This window comes from Schistocerca serialis, chromosome 1 (genome assembly GCF_023864345.2).
Source record: "Schistocerca serialis cubense isolate TAMUIC-IGC-003099 chromosome 1, iqSchSeri2.2, whole genome shotgun sequence".
NCBI classification, from domain to species: domain Eukaryota; kingdom Metazoa; phylum Arthropoda; class Insecta; order Orthoptera; family Acrididae; genus Schistocerca; species Schistocerca serialis.
Window position 1 is genome coordinate 328,506,968 of NC_064638.1, and position 23,050 is coordinate 328,530,017.

The window sequence follows — 23,050 nt, forward strand, 5'->3', positions numbered from 1 at the left end:
GATTTCCTAAATCGATTTGGACAAGTGCTGCGATTGTTCCTTGGAAAGGGCATGGATGATTTCCTTCCCCGTCCTTGCCTAATCCGATAGGACCGAGGACCTCGCTGTTTAGTCCCCTCCTCCCAAATCAGCCAACCTACCAAACTAGCACACATCTTAGAAAACATTACAGTTTCTCTAATAAATAATAGAGTATCTCCATTCTTCATGTCACTTCTGTGCACAATGTCTCCTACAGAAAAACCTTGAGGAACAAAATATTCTTTCTGATCTTATGTCAGCCAACGTTCTGACACAGATACAACCTCATCATTGCCAGCATTGCAAAAATGGTCTAACTTTGTTCCTAATGCAGTGAATATGTGTTTGTATTATAGTAATAAATTTATTGTTTGTTGCCATAAACATTTTCCCATTTTTCTGATTCTCTCAGCATTAGGTTCAAGTGCAGGAGGTTTATTACCTGTCGAGTAACTTACTTTTATCCTAAAAATAATTTACGTTCCTGTTGTTACTCGATCCACTGCATCCATAGATAGTTTTATTCCATTTGAATCTTTGTTTAAATATTTCATTGACAGGGTCACACAAACATTTTTATCTTCATAGTTTAAGTGCATCCTATGCTTGGTGTGAAGGTTTCAGTACAGCTTACGTATTTCCACTACAGCTCAATTTGTCTATTCAGAACACAATTTATTCATTTAATGTTTTTTATAATGTTGTTAGTTACTCAGGAGCAGCAAAGGGGCAAGAGTTCTGAAGGCTGCAAACTTCTTGTAGCGTCATAGTAGTGGATACTTTGAGGCAGACATATCTTCCCTATTGTTATTTTACAGAGCTTTTGTTTGATCACAAATTTACTACACTTATATTGTGTATGTGTCCACATGACCATCCTATCTAACGACCTTGGACTTAATTCACCACGGGGGCACAGATTGGCAACAGGAGCCTTCAAGACCAGCTGTAGATCCATCCTCACGGTGGCAACATGCATCTAAGAGTCTGTCAGTGCCCCAGTCCCCAGCTTTTAGTTCTCTTATTTAACCATCAGAAAAATGAATGTATGTAAATTGCAGAAGGATAACAAGGTATTTAAGAGTTAGGGCAATGGTGCTAATTGCAGACCATTGTGTCATGGACCTAAATGTTGTAACACAGGGTTGGAGCAAGTATCCTCCTTGGTTAATAGTGAGGAAAAGGGTGTTTTTAAATTTGACTAAGTACAAGAAACCATCCAAACCAACCTGTTACAAATTTTTAGATAAGTATCAAAACTTAAACTAAGCAAGACCATACTGTATGCTTGTCAGGAGTTTACGCTACAGTTTTTTTAGGAGCCAGCTTCCAGATGAATTTACAGTCATTGACGCAGAGCTCTGTGCTGTCTTAAAGACTCTGGAACAGATAAGAGGCTATCAGTGAAACAATTTTCTAGTCTGATCTAAGGCCCTGCTGGTCATCCAGTAAATGTACCCAGCACACAAAGTGGTCCAAAGCTTACAGGATGCTCTTTATGTACTACTTCTGCAAAGGAAGGAAGCAACATTCTGCTGTGTACTGGGCCATATGGAAATCTTGGAAAATCTAGGAAGCTGACATGGCAGCAAGGGACACTCACATCTACGTTTGTGCCTTGGATGCTATTCTCTCGGTGTTGCAGAGTGCATTAAGTGTCAGTGGGAAAATGAGTGGTTGGTGGATCTAAATACCAAATTAAGGCTGGTGAATCCCACAGTTTTGTGATGATGAACATTGTTTCAGTCACACAGGTGAAATACTCACCAGGTGTTTGCGGCCTGTGTTGCTTGTGGTGTACATGTGTCAGTGTGCAACATATAACTTGAATAGACTTTTATACTCCAACAAGAGGGCGGCAGTTTTTTCTGATATTGATTTTTCCACCATTTCAAATGAAAAGTTGTGTGTGTTTTCCAAATTATTTGCCAAATTACTGATAACTTATTTTAATGTTTTTCAGAGTGACTGTTTTATTCTTTTTTAGTCAGTGGTCAAACCACTCAGATTAGCTGAATTATATTTTTACAATTCAGACTTTGTGTCCCTTTATCTCTTAACATATATTTTTTATCTGAGATTTTATTTATTTAAGCAGTTTTAATAGTATTTATTTAAGCAATTTTAGTATCTGTGTATACATATGTTAATCAACTTTTATTTATTTTCTCATTGCCTAGCTGTTTCTCTGTTTTTATTAGGGTTGGCCAGCCACATGTACCAGGGAAGAAGCTGTAGCATTCTTATCAGTTAATAATTCTCACTTTATTTAATATTTGATGTCATGACTTTTGTTATAGATTTACTTAAGCATGAGGAAAAGCGATGAATGTGTGTATTGAAAAGCACGCTCTCATGTGAGCTTTTATTATCCATTTTAATGTTTTGATAAGTAGCTGCTGTCCTTGTTTTCATTGCTAGACAATCTCTCAAGTCTCTAAAATATGTTAATGGGTCATTGTCCCAAGAAGATTGCTTATGATAAAAGACTTTGTTCATCTTACTAGGCACGTTCATATCTGCAGGCTTGCTGATAACCATATCATTGAGTGCCCTGGAACCAATATCCTCCCAATATCCTTCCCTTGTCTGGGTAAATTATAGATAGTCATAGCATAGGTTGTCATATGAATGATAATTTCTGTTCTCCAACGTAGTGCTGTAATGAATATTTTCATCTGCACAATTCAAAGAAGTTAGTGTTAGTAGTAGGATGCAAATGGCTTGGGTAGTTAAACAAGCCTTTGAAGTCAACCATATTGTGCTTAACAGTTGAGTTGAAGTTGAGTACCAACACCAGGACAATGTAGCTGTGTGTGTGTGTGTGTGTGTGTGTGTGTGTGTGTGTGTGTGTGTGTGTGTGCGCGCGCACGTGCGTGTGTATATGTGTACTTTGTAGGGCAACACCTAAGATATGACTATCCAATTTTTGTTTCTGTGTCTATTCACAGCTCACTATCATATTTTCCCACTCTCATATTATGTTTGTTTCTTTTCTCTTTTTCAATTTATGTTGTTTTTGTGAATACATTTTACTGTAACTAACAGTCTCATGTCAGTAATTATTTCTTCCTTTAGGTCCAGACAGATTTTGGATGATTTTCGTGAAGCTTATTATTGGTTGTCGCAAAATACACATAGTGATGCTAGAGTAATGAGTTGGTGGGACTATGGATATCAGATTGCTGGAATGGCAAATCGTACAACATTGGTTGATAACAATACATGGAACAACAGCCATATTGCATTGGTGTGTAGTTGCTGTACTTTCTTCAGTTTGTACACATTGACAAAATAACATGGAAAGTTGTCATAGATTTGATTATCTTGTAACATACACTGTCAAAACATAAAGCTCATATTTTTCATATCTCTATTTCAGGTAGGAAAAGCAATGTCATCAAATGAAAGTGAAGCCTACAAAATAATGATTTCTTTGGATGTGGATTATGTCCTTGTTATATTTGGTGGTGTTATTGGATACTCCGGTGATGACATCAACAAATTTTTGTGGATGGTGAGAATAGCTGAAGGTGAACATCCGAAAGACATTCGGGTATGTACGGCTGTGTATTGCAGGATAATTGGATTTGAAATTTCAGCCTAGTAAAACTTACATATTTTCCATTCTGCAGGAGAGTGATTATTTCACCGATCGTGGGGAATTCAGGGTTGATGCTGAAGGCACACCCACACTTCTCAACTGCCTGATGTACAAACTAAGTTATTATAAGTTTGGAGAACTGAAGGTAATTTTCAAATTTTGGATTATATGTAAAGGAAGACCTGGAAAGAGAAATGATGGCACATTAGATTTAAAATCTTTAAGTACATTTGTGTGAAAACTGCTGTTTGGTGTTATATAGTAAAAGTGTTGCTAACTCTTTGCTTCAAAATGCTTCACCCATGTATGTTTTATCTAAGGAGTAATGTTCCTCCACATTTTACGCATGTATGTGGGTAAGAAACTCTGACAACAGCGCAGTGTGAATGACTGTTCTTCCTTAGTTTGGTTCCATGACTTGTCGATTATTTTAGCAATCTGTCAATGCATGTATTGGAGTGAGTCAGCTTAGTTTATCTTTTAGGCAATTTAATTATATCTGCAAATGTATCACTTGTTTCGTGGCGAGAGTTTCTTTTTCTTGAAGATAATGATTGAACATTCTGATACATTGAGACTTATAAATGAACAAGAAGATAATTTTGATAAAGACATATTCAAAATCTAAAGATGCTTTTCTGCTACATTATGAATTCCACAGTATGCAGCTGATTGCATAAGATGCTCTGCTCTGACATAAGTTGAATAATGGTTTTATTCACAGTGTTCAGTCCAAGTGAATCTCATGAGTATAGGAATTAAAATTAACAAAACTAATATTTTCTTACCAAAGATAAATTACTTCTAAAGGTTATTTATGATGTGACTACTGGTATGCGATTCACAATTGTTATTTTCAATTTTTTTCTGACAAATAATATTTCCCTGCTTCCCATTCTGACATGAATGCTACAAATTTTACATTGTGTTGGTATTTGGCTGGCACAGTGTGCAATATTGGAAGCCATCTCCAATTCTGCCATCCACTAAATACAAGCTGAGGCAAAACTACAAATAATATCACTTATATCCTCTATCGTTGAGAAACTTGTACCAGAACTGATTCTGTATTTGAGAGACTGAATTCTTGCTTATTGTGTTGATTTACTGATGTTCTTCTTTGCACTGGTGTCTAGCTTGGATTACAGTTTATCTAAAATACTTCAATGTTACACCAGATAGCACATTTCCTCATACAGGATATTTCTTCCATTGATGCATCACACAAATTTTAATTACTGACTAACAGTAATGTTTCCATCTGTGGTTATAGAAGTTGTTGGAACTGTATTGTAACCATAGTCTTCTGTATAAATGGAAATGAAGCTTCTGTCTCTGAAAAGCCAGCATTTTCGTTATCAGACCAGTGCAATTAAATAAATGTTAGGTGATGTATTTGATTTCTGCTTTAAGGTAACCATTAATGTAAGAGATTTTAAATTGACCTAGAAATTCATATGATACTGAATAATAAAACAATTTAAAATTCTAAAAAACTTTATAACACTAACTAATGTTTCTCTACTTTCCAGCTTGATTACCGAAGTCCAGCAGGGTTTGATAGAACAAGAAATGCAATAATTGGAAATAAGAATTTTGAACTGACATATTTAGAAGAAGCCTATACGACTGAACACTGGCTTGTCAGAATATACAGGTATTTAATTACTCTACTGCTGCAAGCATTAATGTTTTACCCTTTGGGCATGCAATAGAGTATCTGTTGTAAGCTGTGGATATATTGAAATATGAAATGATTGCCATGGTAAATATTGTGGATATTTTATCAATAACTGAAGCCAACCCCATGGTGAAGTGGTGTCATTTGTTCACATATGCTTTTACATCGCAGACGCACATGACTGAGGGCTGAACCCTCTGCTGGGGACGAAGTTCTAGCGCGTGCTGCGCTTCTCCTTCTTGCTTGGTGTGGTGAGGATGAGTGATGACGTGATGGTTGTGGCTGTGACTTGACATTTGTGCATTTTACATCCATACACAAACTGTACATTCTGTCAGTATCATCATCATCATCATTATCATCATCATCATCATCATTATCATCATCATCATCATTGTCGTCGTCACCACTTCCATCCATCCATCCTTCCATCCTATGATGGACAAATGCCTGCTGTACACTTTTCCATACATTGTGGTCTTCGGCTATCCGCATCCATATTGCTTCTCCAGGTCTTCTGATGTCTTCTACTCATCTTCCAGCAGCCCTATGTCTCAGGTCTTTCTTATATCTTGGACTTCAGGAAAGAACTTCTGTCTATGATCTATTCACTTTGCTCTATGTTCTACCATTCATGACTGTACAGTTATGACTATATTTTCTACCCTTAGTTGATTCTGTTAGTCACTTATTTGTTCTCCAGTGTGTCACTGTAAACCTCCTCTGCCTCCCCCCCCCCACCCCCCACCCCACCCCTCTCCCAAACATTTCTCCATTGTTCACTTAGCAACCTTCAGCCATTGAATGGTTTTTAAATTAAAATGTGATGTCCCACAGCCATAAATCGGAATTGGTAATATACACTGACTGCTATCATTCCTTCTCAGATTGCTAGAAAGCTTGGTTTTGAAAACATTATGTAATTTACCAAAAGTACTCCAGGATGTGTTTACTCTTCTGTTTATTTCCTTGTGGGTCCAGTCCAATTGCTTTCAAATGATGTAAATACAAATACTCATCACCTGGTTCTATGATTCCATTGCTACTTTGTATTGTTTTATTTTAAACATGTTAGATATAGTGGGAATTAGTGAAGTTCGGTGGCAGGAGGAACAAGACTTCTGGTCAGGTGACTACAGGGTTATAAACACAAAATCAAATAGGGGTAATGCAGGAGTAGGTTTAATAATGAATAGGAAAATAGGAATGCGGGTAAGCTACTACAAACAGCATAGTGAACGCATTATTGTGGCGAAGATAGATACGAAGCCCATGCCTACTACAGTAGTACAAGTTTATATGCCAACTAGCTCTGCAGATGACGAAGAAATTGAAGAAATGTATGATGAAATAAAAGAAATTATTCAGATTGTGAAGGGAGACGAAAATTTAATAGTCATGGGTGACTGGAATTCGAGTGTAGGAAAAGGGAGAGAAGGAAACATAGTAGGTGAATATGGATTGGGGGACAGAAATGAAAGAGGAAGCCGCCTGGTCGAATTTTGCACAGAGCACAACATAATCATAACTAACACTTGGTTTAAGAATCATGAAAGAAGGTTGTATACATGGAAGAACCCTGGAGATACTAAAAGGTATCAGATAGATTATATAATGGTAAGACAGAGATTTAGGAACCAGGTTTTAAATTGTAAGACATTTCCAGGGGCAGATGTGGACTCTGACCACAATCTATTGGTTATGACCTGTAGATTAAAACTGAAGAAACTGCAAAAAGGTGGGAATTTAAGGAGATGGGACCTGGATAAACTAAAAGAACCAGAGGTTGTACAGAGATTCAGGGAGAGCATAAGGGAGCAATTGACAGGAATGGGGGAAATAAATACAGTAGAAGAAGAATGGGTAGCTTTGAGGGATGAAGTAGTGAAGGCAGCAGAGGATCAAGTAGGTAAAAAGACAAGGGCTGGTAGAAATCCTTGGGTAACAGAAGAAATATTGAATTTAATTGATGAAAGGAGAAAATATAAAAAAATGCAGTAAGTGAAACAGGCAAAAAGGAATACAAACGTCTCAAAAATGAGATCGACAGAAAGTGCAAAATGGCTAAGCAGGGATGGCTAGAGGACAAATGTAAGGATGTAGAGGCCTATCTCACTAGGGGTAAGATAGATACCGCCTACAGGAAAATTAGAGAGACCTTTGGAGATAAGAGAACGACTTGTATGAATATCAAGAGCTCAGATGGAAACCCAGTTCTAAGCAAAGAAGGAAAAGCAGAAAGGTGGAAGGAGTATATAGAGGGTCTATACAAGGGCGATGTACTTGAGGACAATATTATGGAAATGGAAGAGGATGTAGATGAAGATGAAATGGGAGATATGATACTGCGTGAAGAGTTTGACAGAGCACTGAAAGACCTGAGTCGAAACAAAGCCCCCGGAGTAGACAATATTCCATTGGAACTACTGACGGCCGTGGGAGAGCCAGTCCTGACAAAACTCTACCATCTGGTGAGGAAGATGTATGAGACAAGCGAAATACCCTCAGACTTCAAGAAGAATATAATAATTCCAATCCCAAAGAAAGCAGGTGTTGACAGATGTGAAAATTACCGAACTATCAGCTTAATAAGTCACAGCTGCAAAATACTAACACGAATTCTTTACAGACGAATGGAAAAACTAGTAGAAGCCAACCTTGGGGAAGATCAGTTTGGATTCCGTAGAAACACTGGAACACGTGAGGCAATACTGACCTTACGACTTATCTTAGAAGAAAGATTAAGGAAAGGCAAACCTACGTTTCTAGCATTTGTAGACTTAGAGAAAGCTTTTGACAATGTTGACTGGAATACTCTCTTTCAAATTCTAAAGGTGGCAGGGGTAAAATACAGGGAGCGAAAGGCTATTTACAATTTGTACAGAAACCAGATGGCAGTTATAAGAGTCGAGGGACATGAAAGGGAAGCAGTGGTTGGGAAGGGAGTAAGACAGGGTTGTAGCCTCTCCCCGATGTTGTTCAATCTGTATATTGAGCAAGCAGTAATGGAAACAAAAGAAAAATTCGGAGTAGGTATTAAAATCCATGGAGAAGAAATAAAAACTTTGAGGTTCGCCGATGACATTGTAATTCTGTCAGAGACAGCAAAGGACTTGGAAGAGCAGTTGAATGGACTGGACAGTGTCTTGAAAGGAGGATATAAGATGAACATCAACAAAAGCAAAACAAGGATAATGGAATGTAGTCTAATTAAGTCGGGTGATGCTGAGGGAATTAGATTAGGGAATGAGGCACTTAAAGTAGTGAAGGAGTTTTGCTATTTGGGGAGCAAAATAACTGATGATGGTCGAAGTAGAGAGGATATAAAAGGTAGGCTGGCAATGGCAAGGAAAGCGTTTCTGAAGAAGAGAAATTTGTTAACATCCAGTATTGATTTAAGTGTCAGGAAGTCATTTCTGAAAGTATTCGTATGGAGTGTAGCCGTGTATGGAAGTGAAACATGGACGATAAATAGTTTGGATAAGAAGAGAATATAGGCTTTCGAAATGTGGTGCTACAGAAGAATGCTGAAGATTAGATGGGTAGATCACATAACTAATGAGGAAGTATTGAATAGGATTGGGGAGAAGAGAAGTTTGTGGCACAACTTGACCAGAAGAAGGGATCGGTTGGTAGGACATGTTCTGAGGCATCAAGGGATCACCAATTTAGTATTGGAGGGCAGCGTGGAGGGTAAAAATCGTAGAGGGAGACCAAGAGATGAATACACTAAGCAGATTCAGAAGGATGTAGGTTGCAGTAGGTACTGGGAGATGAAAAAGCTTGCACAGGATAGAGTAGCATGGAGAGCTGCATCAAACCAGTCTCAGGACTGAAGACCACAACAACAACACATTTATCCAGTGTGGTCAAAATCAAACTGACCTGGAAAATAGAATGGAATACTTTTAGAATAGAGTACTTTATTCACCGTTCAGTATTTTTAATACAATTGGCTTCATCAAAGTTTACAATGGAGTCAAGTTTCTTACAATCATCAACTACATATACAGAAAATAACTAGCTTATTTGAGAATGAAAAGACACACAATGATTGGTTTCTAAGAATTCTTCAATTGAATAGAATTCACTGTATTTCACTGCCATGTGTGTAATATGTTTTTATATTTATTTAGTGGTACTACACAAGCTTGATTATGGTAACTTATCCAAAAATTTTATGCACAGATATTTATAGTTATTATGGACTGCAGCAAGTATTGAGGAAGGCAGATACAACAAGTGACTTTTTGGTATTATTATCATATGTCATGTTGAATTTTTGCAGATTTTCTCTAGCATGTATTAAACAGTGTATTTATCAAACAGTGGAAAATCCAGGATGGAATGTAACAATATTATGAAAAGGAAAGTTGCTACTCACCATATAGCAGAGATGCTGAGTCGCAGATTGGCACAACAAAAAGACTGCCACAATATAAGCTTTTGGCCAACAAGGCCTTTGTCCAAAAAAGTATGATGTTTGCCTGATGGCTTTTCTTCGGTCCTATTTCAGTGCTCTTTTCCTTTGTTACCATTTTCTAATGCATTACTTTACTCGCTGTCCATCCTTTCTGTTCTTTCCCATGTTTCTCTTGTCACAGGCAGTTGTATATGTGAGTTGCATTTGCATGTGTGTGTGTGTGTGTGTGTGTGTGTGTGTGTGTGTGTGTGTGTTTTGTCTATTTTTGACAAAGGCCTTGTTGGCCGAAAGCTTATATTGTGACAGTCTTTTTGTTGTGCGTATTTGTGACTAAACAGTTTATTTATGTATATATCAGCATAATGACAGTACCTACCCTCTGTTTGTGCATGAGGGAGGGGGCCGGGGTGTTCGCGTGCATGCGCGCGCGCGCACACACACACACACACACACACACACACACACACACACACACACACACAGAGAGAGAGAGAGAGAGAGAGAGAGAGAGAGAGAGAGAGGGGGGGGGGGGGGGGGGGTAGCTACTGCAGACAATAAATGGGAAAGGGCTACAAACAGAGCCTTGGAGTATTTTCTTTTTATTGGGAGTATTGCTGATCTCTGCTTATTTGCATGCGCAAGCCGTAACCTATTGCTTAAATAAGATTTTAATGAACTGACAGGTGATTATGAGGAAAAAGTAGTGACTTTTCATTGCTGCGTGATAAATATGCACCACAAACATTCCCATATGTTATCACAAATTGGTAACGCAAATCAAACACTAGTCTATTTTGAGATTCCACTCAACAGCACTGTGAACATTAAAGCGTTATCCATCACCAGTCTACGAAGTAGCCACAATGAGAAGAAAAGTGGTTAGTGATGTTGTGTGTAACTGGCAATGGGCAAAAGCTACCACCTTATTTAAAAGGAAAATTATTCTGAAAATATCAGCGAATGGCATATTGGTGAGAGTGTATCCAAAAGGGTGGATGGACAATGACTTGTGGGTGGCTGGGTGACGGACGTTTTGCAGTGTAGCCCTGGTGCATTACTTAATTTACATAACTTTTGGCTGTGGACAGTTTCTGTGCTCTACAACTGAGGAAGTGTGAGACACAGGGAAAACTGTCTTGATCATTATTCCTGTAGACCTAATATTCATCCTGCAACCATAAGATGTGTATATAAGTCGGCCATTCAAAGTTGCTCGTTAACAGTGATACAAGCAATGAATGGACAATGAAAACTACAAGTTCACGCCAAATGGAGGGGGGGGGGGGGGGAAGAAAAAAAAACAAGTGGCTGGTTTAGTGCCAGATTTGTGAGTGGGTACAATGGGTATGGAACTCCATTCCACTACCACTGGTAGAAAAGTCCTTCAAAAAATGTATCACACATTCAGTGGCAGAACTGAGGATGACACTCGGTGAGAAGATAGCAATGGCAACAGTGGTTCTTCTGGTAGTGATGACTATGAAAGTGATAATGAATAGAATCATTGTGTTAGAATATTTTTTTGTAAATAAAACACAATATTTCTTATATTGGTGCAGATTATTTGCATGCAATAGTCTCCTGTTTTGGAATTTCTTAGTCTGTATATATATTGACAGTATTATGAAAAGGATAGTTTGATACACACTGTTTAGGGGAGATGTTGAGTTGCAGGAAGGCACAACGAAAAGACTGCTGAACAACTAAGCTTTTGCCCAAAAAGTCTTCTTCTGAATTAGACACACACACACACACACACATTCTTGAAAACACCACTCGCACAACACCACCATCTCTGGCTGCCCAGGCCAGACTGCAAGAAACAGGGCATGTTGGGAGAAGCAGTCTGGATGGTGGGTCTTAGGAGGAGGGAGAGGCAGTGAGGGGGAGGGATAACAGGTGGTAAAGTGCTGCTCGTGGGTGCATACAGTGACAAGGTGGGGAGAGGGTAGGGCAGCTAAGTGCAGTTGGGAGTTAGATGGAGGGCAGGAAGAGGGGGATGATAGAGGAGAGAAGTAAAAAGACTGTGGGTGAGTAGTGGAATATTAGGCTGTGTAATACTGAAGTGGGAACATTGAAGGGGGTAGATGGGTGAAGGGCAGTGAATAAAAAAGGTTGAGGCCACCAGGTTTATGGAAAAGTATATTGCAGGTAAAGCTCCCTCCTGCGCAATTCGGAAAATCTGGTGTGGATAAGGAGGATCCAGATGACAGGCTGTGAAGCCATCATTGAAATGAAGAACGCTGTGTTGGGCTGCATGCCCAACAACTGGATGGTCCAGATGTTTCTTGGCCATAATTTTTTGGTAGCCATTCATGTGGACAGACAGCTTGTTGATTCTCATGCTGATGTAGAAGGCAGCACAGTGGTTGCACCATAGCTTGTAGATCACATAACTGCCTTCTATTCAACACTCTCAGCAAGACTTTAGCTGCATTAGAAATTAGACTGATGGTCTGGTGCTCTTAACATTTTTTAGTGTTTCTCTTTTTCTCTATTAGTATCATAACTGTTGCAAGGAAGTCCTCAGGCCATTGCCCTTTGTCATATATCTCATTACAGAAGTAGACTATTTCTTTTCTTGCCTTGTTTCCCAGACTCTTCAACCTTTCTGCTGGCAAATCATCAATTCCACATGCCTTCCAATTCTTCATCTCCTTCAGCACCTTTTTTACTTCTGCTTCCAAGATGGTGAATCCCTGTCCCTCTTCTGGCACATATTGCTCCTCTTCAACCTTAATTTCGCTTTGCATTTCGTTCCCCTTATACAGACATTCAATATATTCTTACCATCTGTTCAAAACCTCCTGTGGTTCTTCTGCTAGAGTACATCTGCTCTTTCTATTTCCATGTTATTCCTCTTTCTTTTACGTTCAAAAAGTATCTCACTGGCCAGTCTATACATCATTTCATACTTTCCCTCTTTCTCCATTTTCTCTATTTCGTCATATTTCTGTTCATCCATTTTTCCATTGCTTCTTCAGTTTCTCTTCTTAATTCATTATTCAGTTTCCTGTACCTCTTTTTGCCTTCTTAAGTTTCACTTACACTTTTCCACTTTCTCTGCTCTTCCATCTTTTTCAATATGTCTTCTGTTATCCATTCTTCCCTGGTGCTTTGGGATACTCTAATTCCTAGTACTTCTTTGGCGGAGTCCATGAGTCCTTCCCTCATTTTTATCCATTTGTCATTAACACTTTCATCTTTGCCATTTTTTGTTCTCCAAAATCTGATGCCTTTCCTACCTCTTTGAGGCTTTCTATGTTTAGTCTTGCCTTTGCTTTACCTCTCCAGACTTTTTTCTACTTCACTTGTATTTCTCCCATTGCTAGGTTGTGATCTGAATTTATATCTGCTCCTGGATAAGCTTTAGCTTTCTTCAAACAGTTCCTTAACCTTTTTTGTATCAGGATCTAGTCCAACTGATATCTTTCCCTATTCAAACTTGACATCAATGTGTAACATCTCCTTTTGCGGTGGTCAAATAATGTGTTACCAATTGCTAATGAATTTTCTTTACAGAAACTAATTAGTCATTCACCTCTCTCATTTCTTATTCCTAATCCAAATTGTCCTACTCCATCTTCATCTCTTCCTTCACCCACCACTGAATTCCAGTCCCCCATGATGATAACGCAGGCATTTCTATTTTCTTTCTCGATGAGTTACTGTATTTTCTCTTAATATTCTTCCACTTCCTCATCTCTATGCTGGCTGGTTGACATATATACCTGTATTAACACCAAAGCTTTTGAACTACCCTTCAGTTGTATCTTCATCAGTCTTCCATCAATATATTGTACCTTCATTATCTTATTTTTCAACTTTTGCCCTATCGATATTTCTACTCCGTTGTTTTCACCACTCTTGATTTCCCGGCTAAAAGAGCGGTATAATCTCCACTTTCTATCTCCCCATTCTCTCTCCACTTTCTATCTCCCCATTCTCTCCCCATCTCATTTCACACAAACTGAGGGTATCTAATCTCTTCCTTTTCATCTCCTGTTTTGCATTCTCTGACTTTCCTGCTTGTAGTAGTGTGCTCACATTCCCTGTTCCAATTCTTATCTTTCCTCCATTCACTGTCCCTTTCTTCCTTTCGAATACGTCTTCTCTCAATGTGTTCTCATCCCGGAGATCCGAATGAGAGGAAGTTTTAACTCTGGAATCTTTCACATGGAGAGACATACCATGTACTGCTTGGGAATGTGATGTGATATTTTCCCGCTACTTTCCACATAGGCAGTAGGATGCCCAGCCAAAAGTAAGCCACTCACCTGAGTCACTCACATTTATACTCCGCAAGCCACCCAATAGTGTGTGGCAGAGGGCACTTTACGTGCCACTGTCATTACCTCTCTTTCCTGTTCCACTCGCGTATGGTTCGCAGGAAGAAAGCCTCCATGCGCACTCAAATCTCTCTAATTTTATATTTGTGATCTCCTCGGGAGGTATAAGTAGGGGGAAGCAATATGTTCGATACCTCGTCCAGAAACGCACCCTCTCAAAACCTGGACAGCAAGCTACACCGCAATGCAGAGCGCCTCTCTTGCAGAGTCTGCCACTTGAGTTTGTTAAACATCTCCATAATGCTATCACCCTTACTAAATAAGCGCCAAATAGCCCCCCCTCTGGGGTTTAGTTGCTACTTGTACTCTTTTTGTACCCAAAGAGAAAAGGTGCCTCTTCCGCCAGCTCTGCCGTACCGAAGTCCATCTTCTCCACCTTCGGTGCCATTGAGGTAACATGAGTGCCACTAAAATACCCTTCATTGACTTGTAATTTAAGTTTAGGAAAGAATGAATTTGCAATAAGATGGATCTGGTAAGTAATGTAGGTAGGGGTTAGTGATAATGAATCCTGTACAAGGAGGAAGGTGAGTGCAGATGCAATGTCGCGATGAGGCAACCACTATTTGTTCTTACACCTTCCAGGCTATTTGTGACAAATATTGCAGGGCGACTTCTCTGTAACAGTCTGAGCAGGCGAAATTAATTCTGTATTGATAATTCTGTGAATATAATCCAGTTTCTTATTGGCTTGTTGCTGTGAATTTTGTCTGTGTTACTGTAAAGACAATTTGTGACGTCACATATTATTTGCCTTTTCATTACTAGTTTTGCTTTGCCAGCAAGGCTATCTTAGCTTGGCATGCCAGTGCTGTGCAGTATGGGATTTATTCCACAGATGTGCTCTTGTGCATTCAAGAGGGTCCATGTAGTTGTCATTTGACTGAATCCTCTTTACATTAATTCCTAACAGGTACTATATCCTTTGCAGAAAACACCCAAAGTTGCTTCAATTGGGTCTTTTGTTCAGGGCATGGAGAGAACAGAATTTTCCACTGTGGAGATTAGTTACACTTAGGGTCTTGAAAATGTATAATCTATTTTTGGCAAAATTTACATTTAAATTTTCTTATTTGTAAATGATTAGACATGAAAATTTGAAATGTTGTCACACCACACTTCATGCCAGGAGACAAAACATCCATGCTCTGCATTTGGCTGTTAAAGACAAAATTGTTTTTGGGAAGCTTTTCCACTGGAATGTTTGCCTTTGCAAAAACTTCAACAATTTAATTTATTTTTTCCCCTCTTGCTTGTTTTTTGCTCTATTTAAGATCTCAGTAAATGAATGTTTCTGTTGAGAAGAAACAGCATTCTCCCATCCGTGAATGGAGCGCTTCCCTGATTTAAGATGTTTCTTGACATTATTTTGCTTTTCCCACCTAATTTTGTAATTGAAATCTGCAGAAAATAGAGTTTTGACATTTTGTAGGCTTTCATAACCATACAGTCCACTACCTGACAGTGCTATAGATAGAACTGAACAAGGCTTGTAGCACAAACATAGAAGCCAAAATAACTATTTGCCTGTTAGGGGAAGACTTTCAGCATCATTAAAATATATTGACAAGTTTCGTTTTTTGGTTGCTATACATAATACACAATACACTAGCAGTTGGCTGTGAGCAAAAGCATGCTGCTAGAATTATGATTACCAGAGGGAACAGGAGCAGTGTGAAAAAAAAGCCCCACCTCCCTCTTGCAGGGCAGCCAGGCCACACCTGTGTTCTGCATCTCTACAAAGGCAGAACTGACACACAACCAAGGAGGATCACCAATCCTTTTTGGTGTGGTGAGTATCATAACCGCACTCTGTGATGGACCAGGATTAGCTTGTTCACCCTTTTCAAAATTATAAAAGAAAAAACAAGCAGTGTGCAACACAAAGCATTTGGTAACAGCTACCAGACAAATGCTTGCTGAGTTTGGCAGTGTCATCTACCAGTATTTGAGCAACAACAGTTCAAAACATTCATCATGAAAACTGCCTTGTTAAAGTATCCACATTATACCAACTTTTGAAATGCCAGTCTGAAGTTGTGTTACATGGTGTGTCTCTTATATAGGTCATTCAGCTGCCCACAATTGAAATGGCACCTGGGCATCTAGTGCATTGACACATCATTCCGTTTGAATACTTATTGTTTGGAAATGCATTCCTAAGGTCCTTATCTTACCAAATTAGGTTTTGCTAGATGATGTGCAACACCAGTAACCAAAAATTGGATATGTTTTCAGTTTTTGTATGCAGAAAATAAACCTATTTCAAATTATCTCTGATACAGTAATTCAGGGTACAGTTCAATATGAAATAGCATTTACTGTGTTAATTTTACATTTTGAGTCAGAATGCACACCAGTATTTTCATTTATTGCAAATGTGCGAATTTTTTCAGATACCTAGTTATGACCCTGCACAGGAAGTCTGTATCATTTTAAACTTACTATCACTCACCGATTGTCTTGACCTGATAGTCTTCTTAACGACGAATCAAAATGTGAGGAATGAATTGTACTATGAGTCATTATAAGTACAGATTGCTCACTGGAATGCTTTGGCAAATCTCATACAACAGACCAAATATATTACAAATGACAGATTGTCTACTACTTGTTGACAGGGATAGTTTTACAACTTTTTATGATCATTTCCAGAATTGAGGTCACCACTCTGAAAGTTTGCATTGTGCACAGACACTCAGCAATTGTAGATATTTAAACGAATCAAATGTTCTAATATAGTTTTTTCACCAGAAGATTCATTTAGCATGTGGTGTTACAATTTAAAAGTAATTTTAAAGAAGAAAGAAACTTAATTCAGATTCTTCAAGACAATTATTTTGAATTTTGCAGACATTGTAAAATACAGTGTAACAAATTCATGAAATGAAACCATGCGACACTTTCTTTTATGGAGGCATACCTTTTGGGTTCTTTGACTAAAGGCTGTTTGATTGATAATGTAACATATTGCCAGCACAAGTGGCTGACATTTGCAGATAATTGTTTCCCACCATCAGCACTGGAAGATAATTCGTTGGGAATGCCAGCCATTCTGCTAGCAAAACCTCAAACTGCCAATAAAACAGCTGTTGGTCGTAGAACCTTAAACAAGATCCCTTCAGAAAATGTGTCAAAATTGTAAAACATAAGAAATACAAGCACTAAGACAGATGCTGTTAACATACACACAGTGGTGTGTCTGGGAATCAAAGTTACCACAGCTACTGATTTTTAGTGTACAATACAAATCCTTTGATGTTTTGGGACACTCATTGTAAGTGAAGCTGAGATGAGGGGGAATTTTGAGCTCATTACAGAGTGAAAATAGTTACGAAAAGTCCAGAGGAGCAATAGAATATTCAACTTACATGGTTTGTGATTGTATAGTATTGATGTTGATTCATTTAGTAGTTCTGTCTGAGATTTGCTACACCTAGCTGTAGACTTTTATTCTGGGCCCCACAAGTTTTATGTTTCATTGTATTATGCATATTGCTCAGTATTTACCAGCCATGTTAACATTACAGCTCTGTCAGACTGAGTATACTATTATTTCATACTTTCACTCACTAAGCTGCACTGTCTGCTTACTCACCAATCTGTTTGGGCCCTTCAGGCTAATGAGCCTTACATCAAGTACATGTTTTGCAATAAATTAGAAAACCATGCTGTCCAAGTAGTAATCAAAAAGTAATAACTCAAAAGTATACTTCAAGTCATTACTGCAAAAGTAATCTCGCATTTCCTTGACAAGCAGAGGCCACCAATCTCCACCCATAATTTATTTTTCCTACAGTTAGTTTTCCGTGGTTATTTCAGTTTACATTGCTGTAGATTGGTACTCCTAGGTATTTTACATTATTGACTGTTCCCAATTAATGAACACCAAATGTGTTATCATACAGTAAAACACCTTTGTCCATCTATATATCCGCAATCTGTTACACGTTTTTAAATTGAGGGTCAACTGCTAGTATCCATCCTCCACTGGTCTTCCTGAATTCCACTACAATTTTCTGATGCTGCAACTTTCCCATCTACAGAGCACCTAACGTAACAACCTCAAGATACTTCAGAGCTCATCCATTGTTGTATATAACCTGAGCAGTGATGATACTGAAACGACGCCTGGGATTACAACTGAAGCTACTTTCAAATATGACATTTTCTCTGTGATAAGAATAACATGTTTTCTGTATGTAACTGATTTGATATTCTGTATGTTTGTATTTTGTTCACAAGACAACAGTGTAAAACTGTGTCAAATACCTTCTGGAACTTGAGGAACAAGGCATAAACCTGGGTTACCTAGCCTTTGCTTGTTGACAACACACTAGCTTAATTTAAATCTGTGTAGAAACAACTTTGTTTTTGTAGCAACTTTGTAACTAAAATTATACTCACTGCTAGTCCACATTTCCATCCCCATCTGTTAGTGGAGCTCAATAAATTAACATTTCCAATCTTTCTCTGTCTCCAGCTTCACATACACATGTTTTGAATATTTCATCTTCCAGTAAGTGCAGCCATTATGTTTACTTTTACTCAGTGTACAGTAAGTCAATGTCTGACAAAACTCACCATTTTTTAAATATTCCTGTTTTCTACTTGTTTTCACTAATGCAATGGGACACACATAATGAAACAGAAGATCTTCACTTGTGAAGAATCATATACTTTTTTCCTTGGCATGTGTGAAGTAGTGACAGTGATAAATATGTTTAATAATCTCATCACTTCATAGAGTACTGTAAATAGAGTATAATTGCTATAATTGGGGTATCTTTTTATTTGCAGGGTTAAAAAGCCTGACGAGTTCAATCGACCTCGCATACCTGTATCAGAACGTAAGATTAAACGAAGCAGAGCATTCATCTCAAAGAAGGTATAATATTTATGATAGGTTTTTGTTTCCAGCGGCAAGTACCTGATTCTTTTTTTTTCTCAGTATTAAACTTTTATTTTCATCTGTGATGTTTCAGACCAATAAACGTAAGAAAGGTACAATAAAAAATAAGCCTATTGTTATAAAGGGCAAAAAGCCAGCTTCTCGTCAAGCATCCTAGTATGGAGACATGAACGTTTGCCTGCCTTCACAGTGTGCCTGAGCCAACAAGACATACCACAGTACTGTTATAAAGTCTGAAAATTTTTGTTGATAAAAATTGTTGAATATTTTTCATTGTATTTATTGACTATTTCTAAGTCACAGACTTTTCAAGAATGAACAATAAAATCATTACAGCTTTTTTTCCTTTTATTTTAATAGAAATGCATGTTTCTAAAATTAGAGCTGATTCGTTATTTTCCTCAAATATTGAGGATTCAAATTTTGTTTTGTCATTTTTTAATTATTATTTTGTGTCTTTGCTTTTGACAGTGGGTTTATTTACTTCAGTACAGGCATTATGTTTCATTGCATTACATCTCATTGTCTTGAATCCTTGATCATTATCAAAAGGCCCATATAATTCTTAGGACAAACTTAAGTAATTTTATAATTACAAATCATTTGTGGATTACCAACAATCTATCTAAATTCTCAGGGCCTGTAAATTTCACCCTGTGTTAGTAGCATATTGGTTTTAAAAAAACCAGAGTTACATATGTGAAAGCACAGAAAATATGATTTAATTTGCCTTTGTTTTTTTGTGCATAAAGTGAAACAGTTCTGTGGCATGGCTTACACTTTTTAATGCAGTTGTTTGTAGGGAGCAGAAATGCACTGCCTATTTAAATATATTTTACTGGCTGAAACATCGTGTACTCCTTTTGACAACACGAAAACTGACTGCAGTTTTTATTAACTGTATTAGCATCGCAATGGAGCTGGTTTTATTATGACATTAATGACTTTTGTAATATTGTCATAACAGCATGAACTAATTTCATTGTTTTGTGAGCCTGTCATAAAATAGATTCTTGGTTATTCCTTGGGATAGCAACTACTTTGTACATCTCGGTGAAACACGGAATTTATTACTCGAGAGGAGTTTTTTGTATTGTTTGTTAAATAGTGAGCACATTAAATGAATAAAAGAAAATTTTGTTATTTTGTGGTTACATAGCTGTTGTCATTTTCTATGCCATATTTGACAACTATTTAATCACTCAACAGTATACATGCATTTGTTTCACTGTCCCAGCGTGTGACTTTACCCAAAACGTGAATTAACTGTAAGTCAACTACTTCTATTGTTGTTTGTAGAAACAATTTATATAATTCACAAATGTATGTGTGTGCTAGTAATAGTGTTCTTTTCTTCTCATTTGAACACCGATTGGGGTGGCAGATCACTAGCCTTTAATATCAAGTACTGGATGGTAGACGACATAAAAATTAGGGATGACTGCTTGTTTTTCAGCCTTGTTTCTCTGAGCAGGTGGTTTTAGAAAACAGATCTGGACACCTTTCTGATGCCACACACTCATTCATACTACAGGAGAGAGAGGGAGAGAGAGAGAGAGAGAGAGAGAGAGAGAGAGTCAGTGTCAGTGTCAGTGTCAGTGTCAGTGTCTGTGTGTGTGTGTGTTTTCTTGAACCCTATTACTTTAATGTTTGCAAATAGGTCGCCATCAGAGAGGGAGCTTGGATTGGTGAATGATGGGTTTTGAAACTGGCTATGCCCCTTTTGAAAGGAACCATTCCAGCTATTATCATAGGAAGTTTAGGGATGTCATGGAAAACCTAAATCTGCATGGCAATTTGAACTAAACATGTTAGAGTGACTGTTTTGTGATGGTTGCCCATACTAGTATATGTGGTATTTGGTAGAATTGAACATTTATTTCCACATAAAACACATCTATACAGGGTAGCTTGCAAGCGTGGAAAGCTGAACAGTCAACTGTTAAGAGAGGCATGGAATCGTCTTATATCACTAATGTCGAAGAGTAACTGTAATGATAAATACTAGTCACATGGAATGTTTATATACCATTGTACACTCACATTTGTGAGGATGGAATGAGATGCTTCATGACTCCTCCCCTAGTGCTAAGAATATCACAGACACGTCACCCTGCACGTGTTACCATTGCTTTCTTGAAACTTGGCATTGTGCCACTGGAGCCAGTAGTTCCAGCAGGATGCGAGGTACTAGTCTTCCCCATCGTTTTCTTCTCCAAGGTGCCTGGTGTCCATAGTGTCTTGTGGTGGCTGTGGGGTAAGGGGACATTTTCTGGTGCTACATTCGTATCTCCTTGTTCTCCTCCTGCAGTCCTTGCTGCATCCAATGCGTGAAAAAAATGCAGCTTCAGTCTTTCTATTGTGACAGTGGTAGGTATATCATTTACTCTAATCTGGAATGTGTGGCCACCTCTGCTAATCACCAGATACGGTCTATTGTATGGTGGCTGCAACAGCTTCCGTACTGCATCATTGCATATGAAAATGTGTGCAGATTTCAAGATCTGCGAACACAAACTTGTGTCTCCCAGCCTGACTTCTGGGCGCCATTGATCTAAGCTGGCGTACGTGTTCTTGTAATCTAGCAGCAAAATCTGATGCATCGACTGTATTGTCCGCCATGCTGTGCAAGAATTCTCCTGGCAGATGTAGCGTTTGCCCATACACTGGCTCTGCTGCCGTAGCTTTTAGATTGCTTTTGAATGCGCTTCATGCCTAATAATGTAGCTAATGCTCTGAAAAGGTAGGCTTCAAATTGTTGTCCTTGGTCTGTGGCAATCCAATCACAAAAAAAAAGTCTCCACCATGGTTTTGGCTGTGATATCCTTCATGGGAAATGTTTCAGGCCACCTGGTAAATTGGTCCACAAATGTAAGACAATAATTATGGCCTTCTGAGCCTACGAGTGGGCCTACAATATCAACGTACAATGTTTGAAACATTGATTCGATGGCAGAAATGCGCCAAGCAGTGCTCTGACGTGCAGTGTGATCTTGTTCCCCTGGCATGCAATTAATTGCCTGACAAATGTTTTGCAATCTGCGTGCATTCCAGGCCAGACGAAACTTTGTTTGACCAGTCTAATAGTGGCTCGTACTCTGGATGTGCCAGATTGTGTACTGATGCAATTGGGTGTGCTCGGATGCATAGCGGCACAAATGGACATGCTTTCACTCCAGATAGGTCACAATACAATTGAACATTTGCTTCAGACATTGCAACACATTGTAACTTCAGTTGTCCTGGTTGTTTCAACAAATCTTGTAACTCATTATCAAGTTGCTGGGCCTCTGCGAGGGCGTCAAAATCAATGGTAGTCATTACAGCTTCAACATGTGATCATGTTTCTACTGTCGCGTTCACAGCCCCTACACATGATAGCACATCCACAGGTATGTTCAGTTTCCTTTGTATATAAACAATGCAGGTGGTGAATTGGCTAATGTAATCTAAACGGCATGGTTGCCTCAGCAATGCTTTCTCATCGTACAGTAGCGGCTTGTGACCTGTATAAAAAGTGAACTGTCAGCCCTCTAGTAAATGCCTGAATTACTTGACTGCAACGTATGCTGCTAGCAGTTCGCGTTCATAGGCTGCCCAATGTTACAGTGAAGGTGACAACTTCTGACGGAAGAATTCTATGGGCTGCCGACAACGCTCGACCTGTTGTTGCAGTACAGCGCCAACGGCTGTAGACGAGATATCAACCATAAGTGCAAGTGGAGCCTGTGCCATGGGGTGTGCTAATTGTGCAGCCTCTGCAATTGCTGTTTTTAAGGCTCAAAACGTATCGTCTGCTTCGCTTGTCTAATGAAACTTGTTATTTTTCTTTGTGTGTCTTTAAGACATTCATTCAGGGGCACTGTTATCAATGCATAATTGTATACAAATCTTTGGTAAAAATTTATGACCCCTAAAAATGGGTGTAGGATTGTAATGGCGCAAGGATATTTTTTTATGACTTCCACTTTATCATGCGGCAGTCGAATACAGTGCGGCTACCGTGTAACCTAGATATTGCACTTCTTTCGCTCCAAAAGTACACTTTGAAGGATTAATT

General features: G+C 38.5%; 1 protein-coding gene across 1 annotated transcript in view; it reads left to right on the forward strand.

Moving 5' to 3' along the window:
* Positions 1–20,144, forward strand: part of LOC126469891 (dolichyl-diphosphooligosaccharide--protein glycosyltransferase subunit STT3B) — a 93,033-nt gene extending 72,889 nt beyond the window's left edge. The window contains exons 10-15 of the mRNA XM_050097233.1: positions 3,100–3,271; positions 3,404–3,577; positions 3,657–3,770; positions 5,158–5,282; positions 18,879–18,966; positions 19,064–20,144. Coding sequence (XP_049953190.1) covers positions 3,100–3,271; positions 3,404–3,577; positions 3,657–3,770; positions 5,158–5,282; positions 18,879–18,966; positions 19,064–19,147 — 757 coding nt within the window. The 3' untranslated portion in view covers positions 19,148–20,144. The remainder of the gene's footprint in view (positions 1–3,099; positions 3,272–3,403; positions 3,578–3,656; positions 3,771–5,157; positions 5,283–18,878; positions 18,967–19,063) is intronic.
* Positions 20,145–23,050: the final 2,906 nt, after the last annotated feature.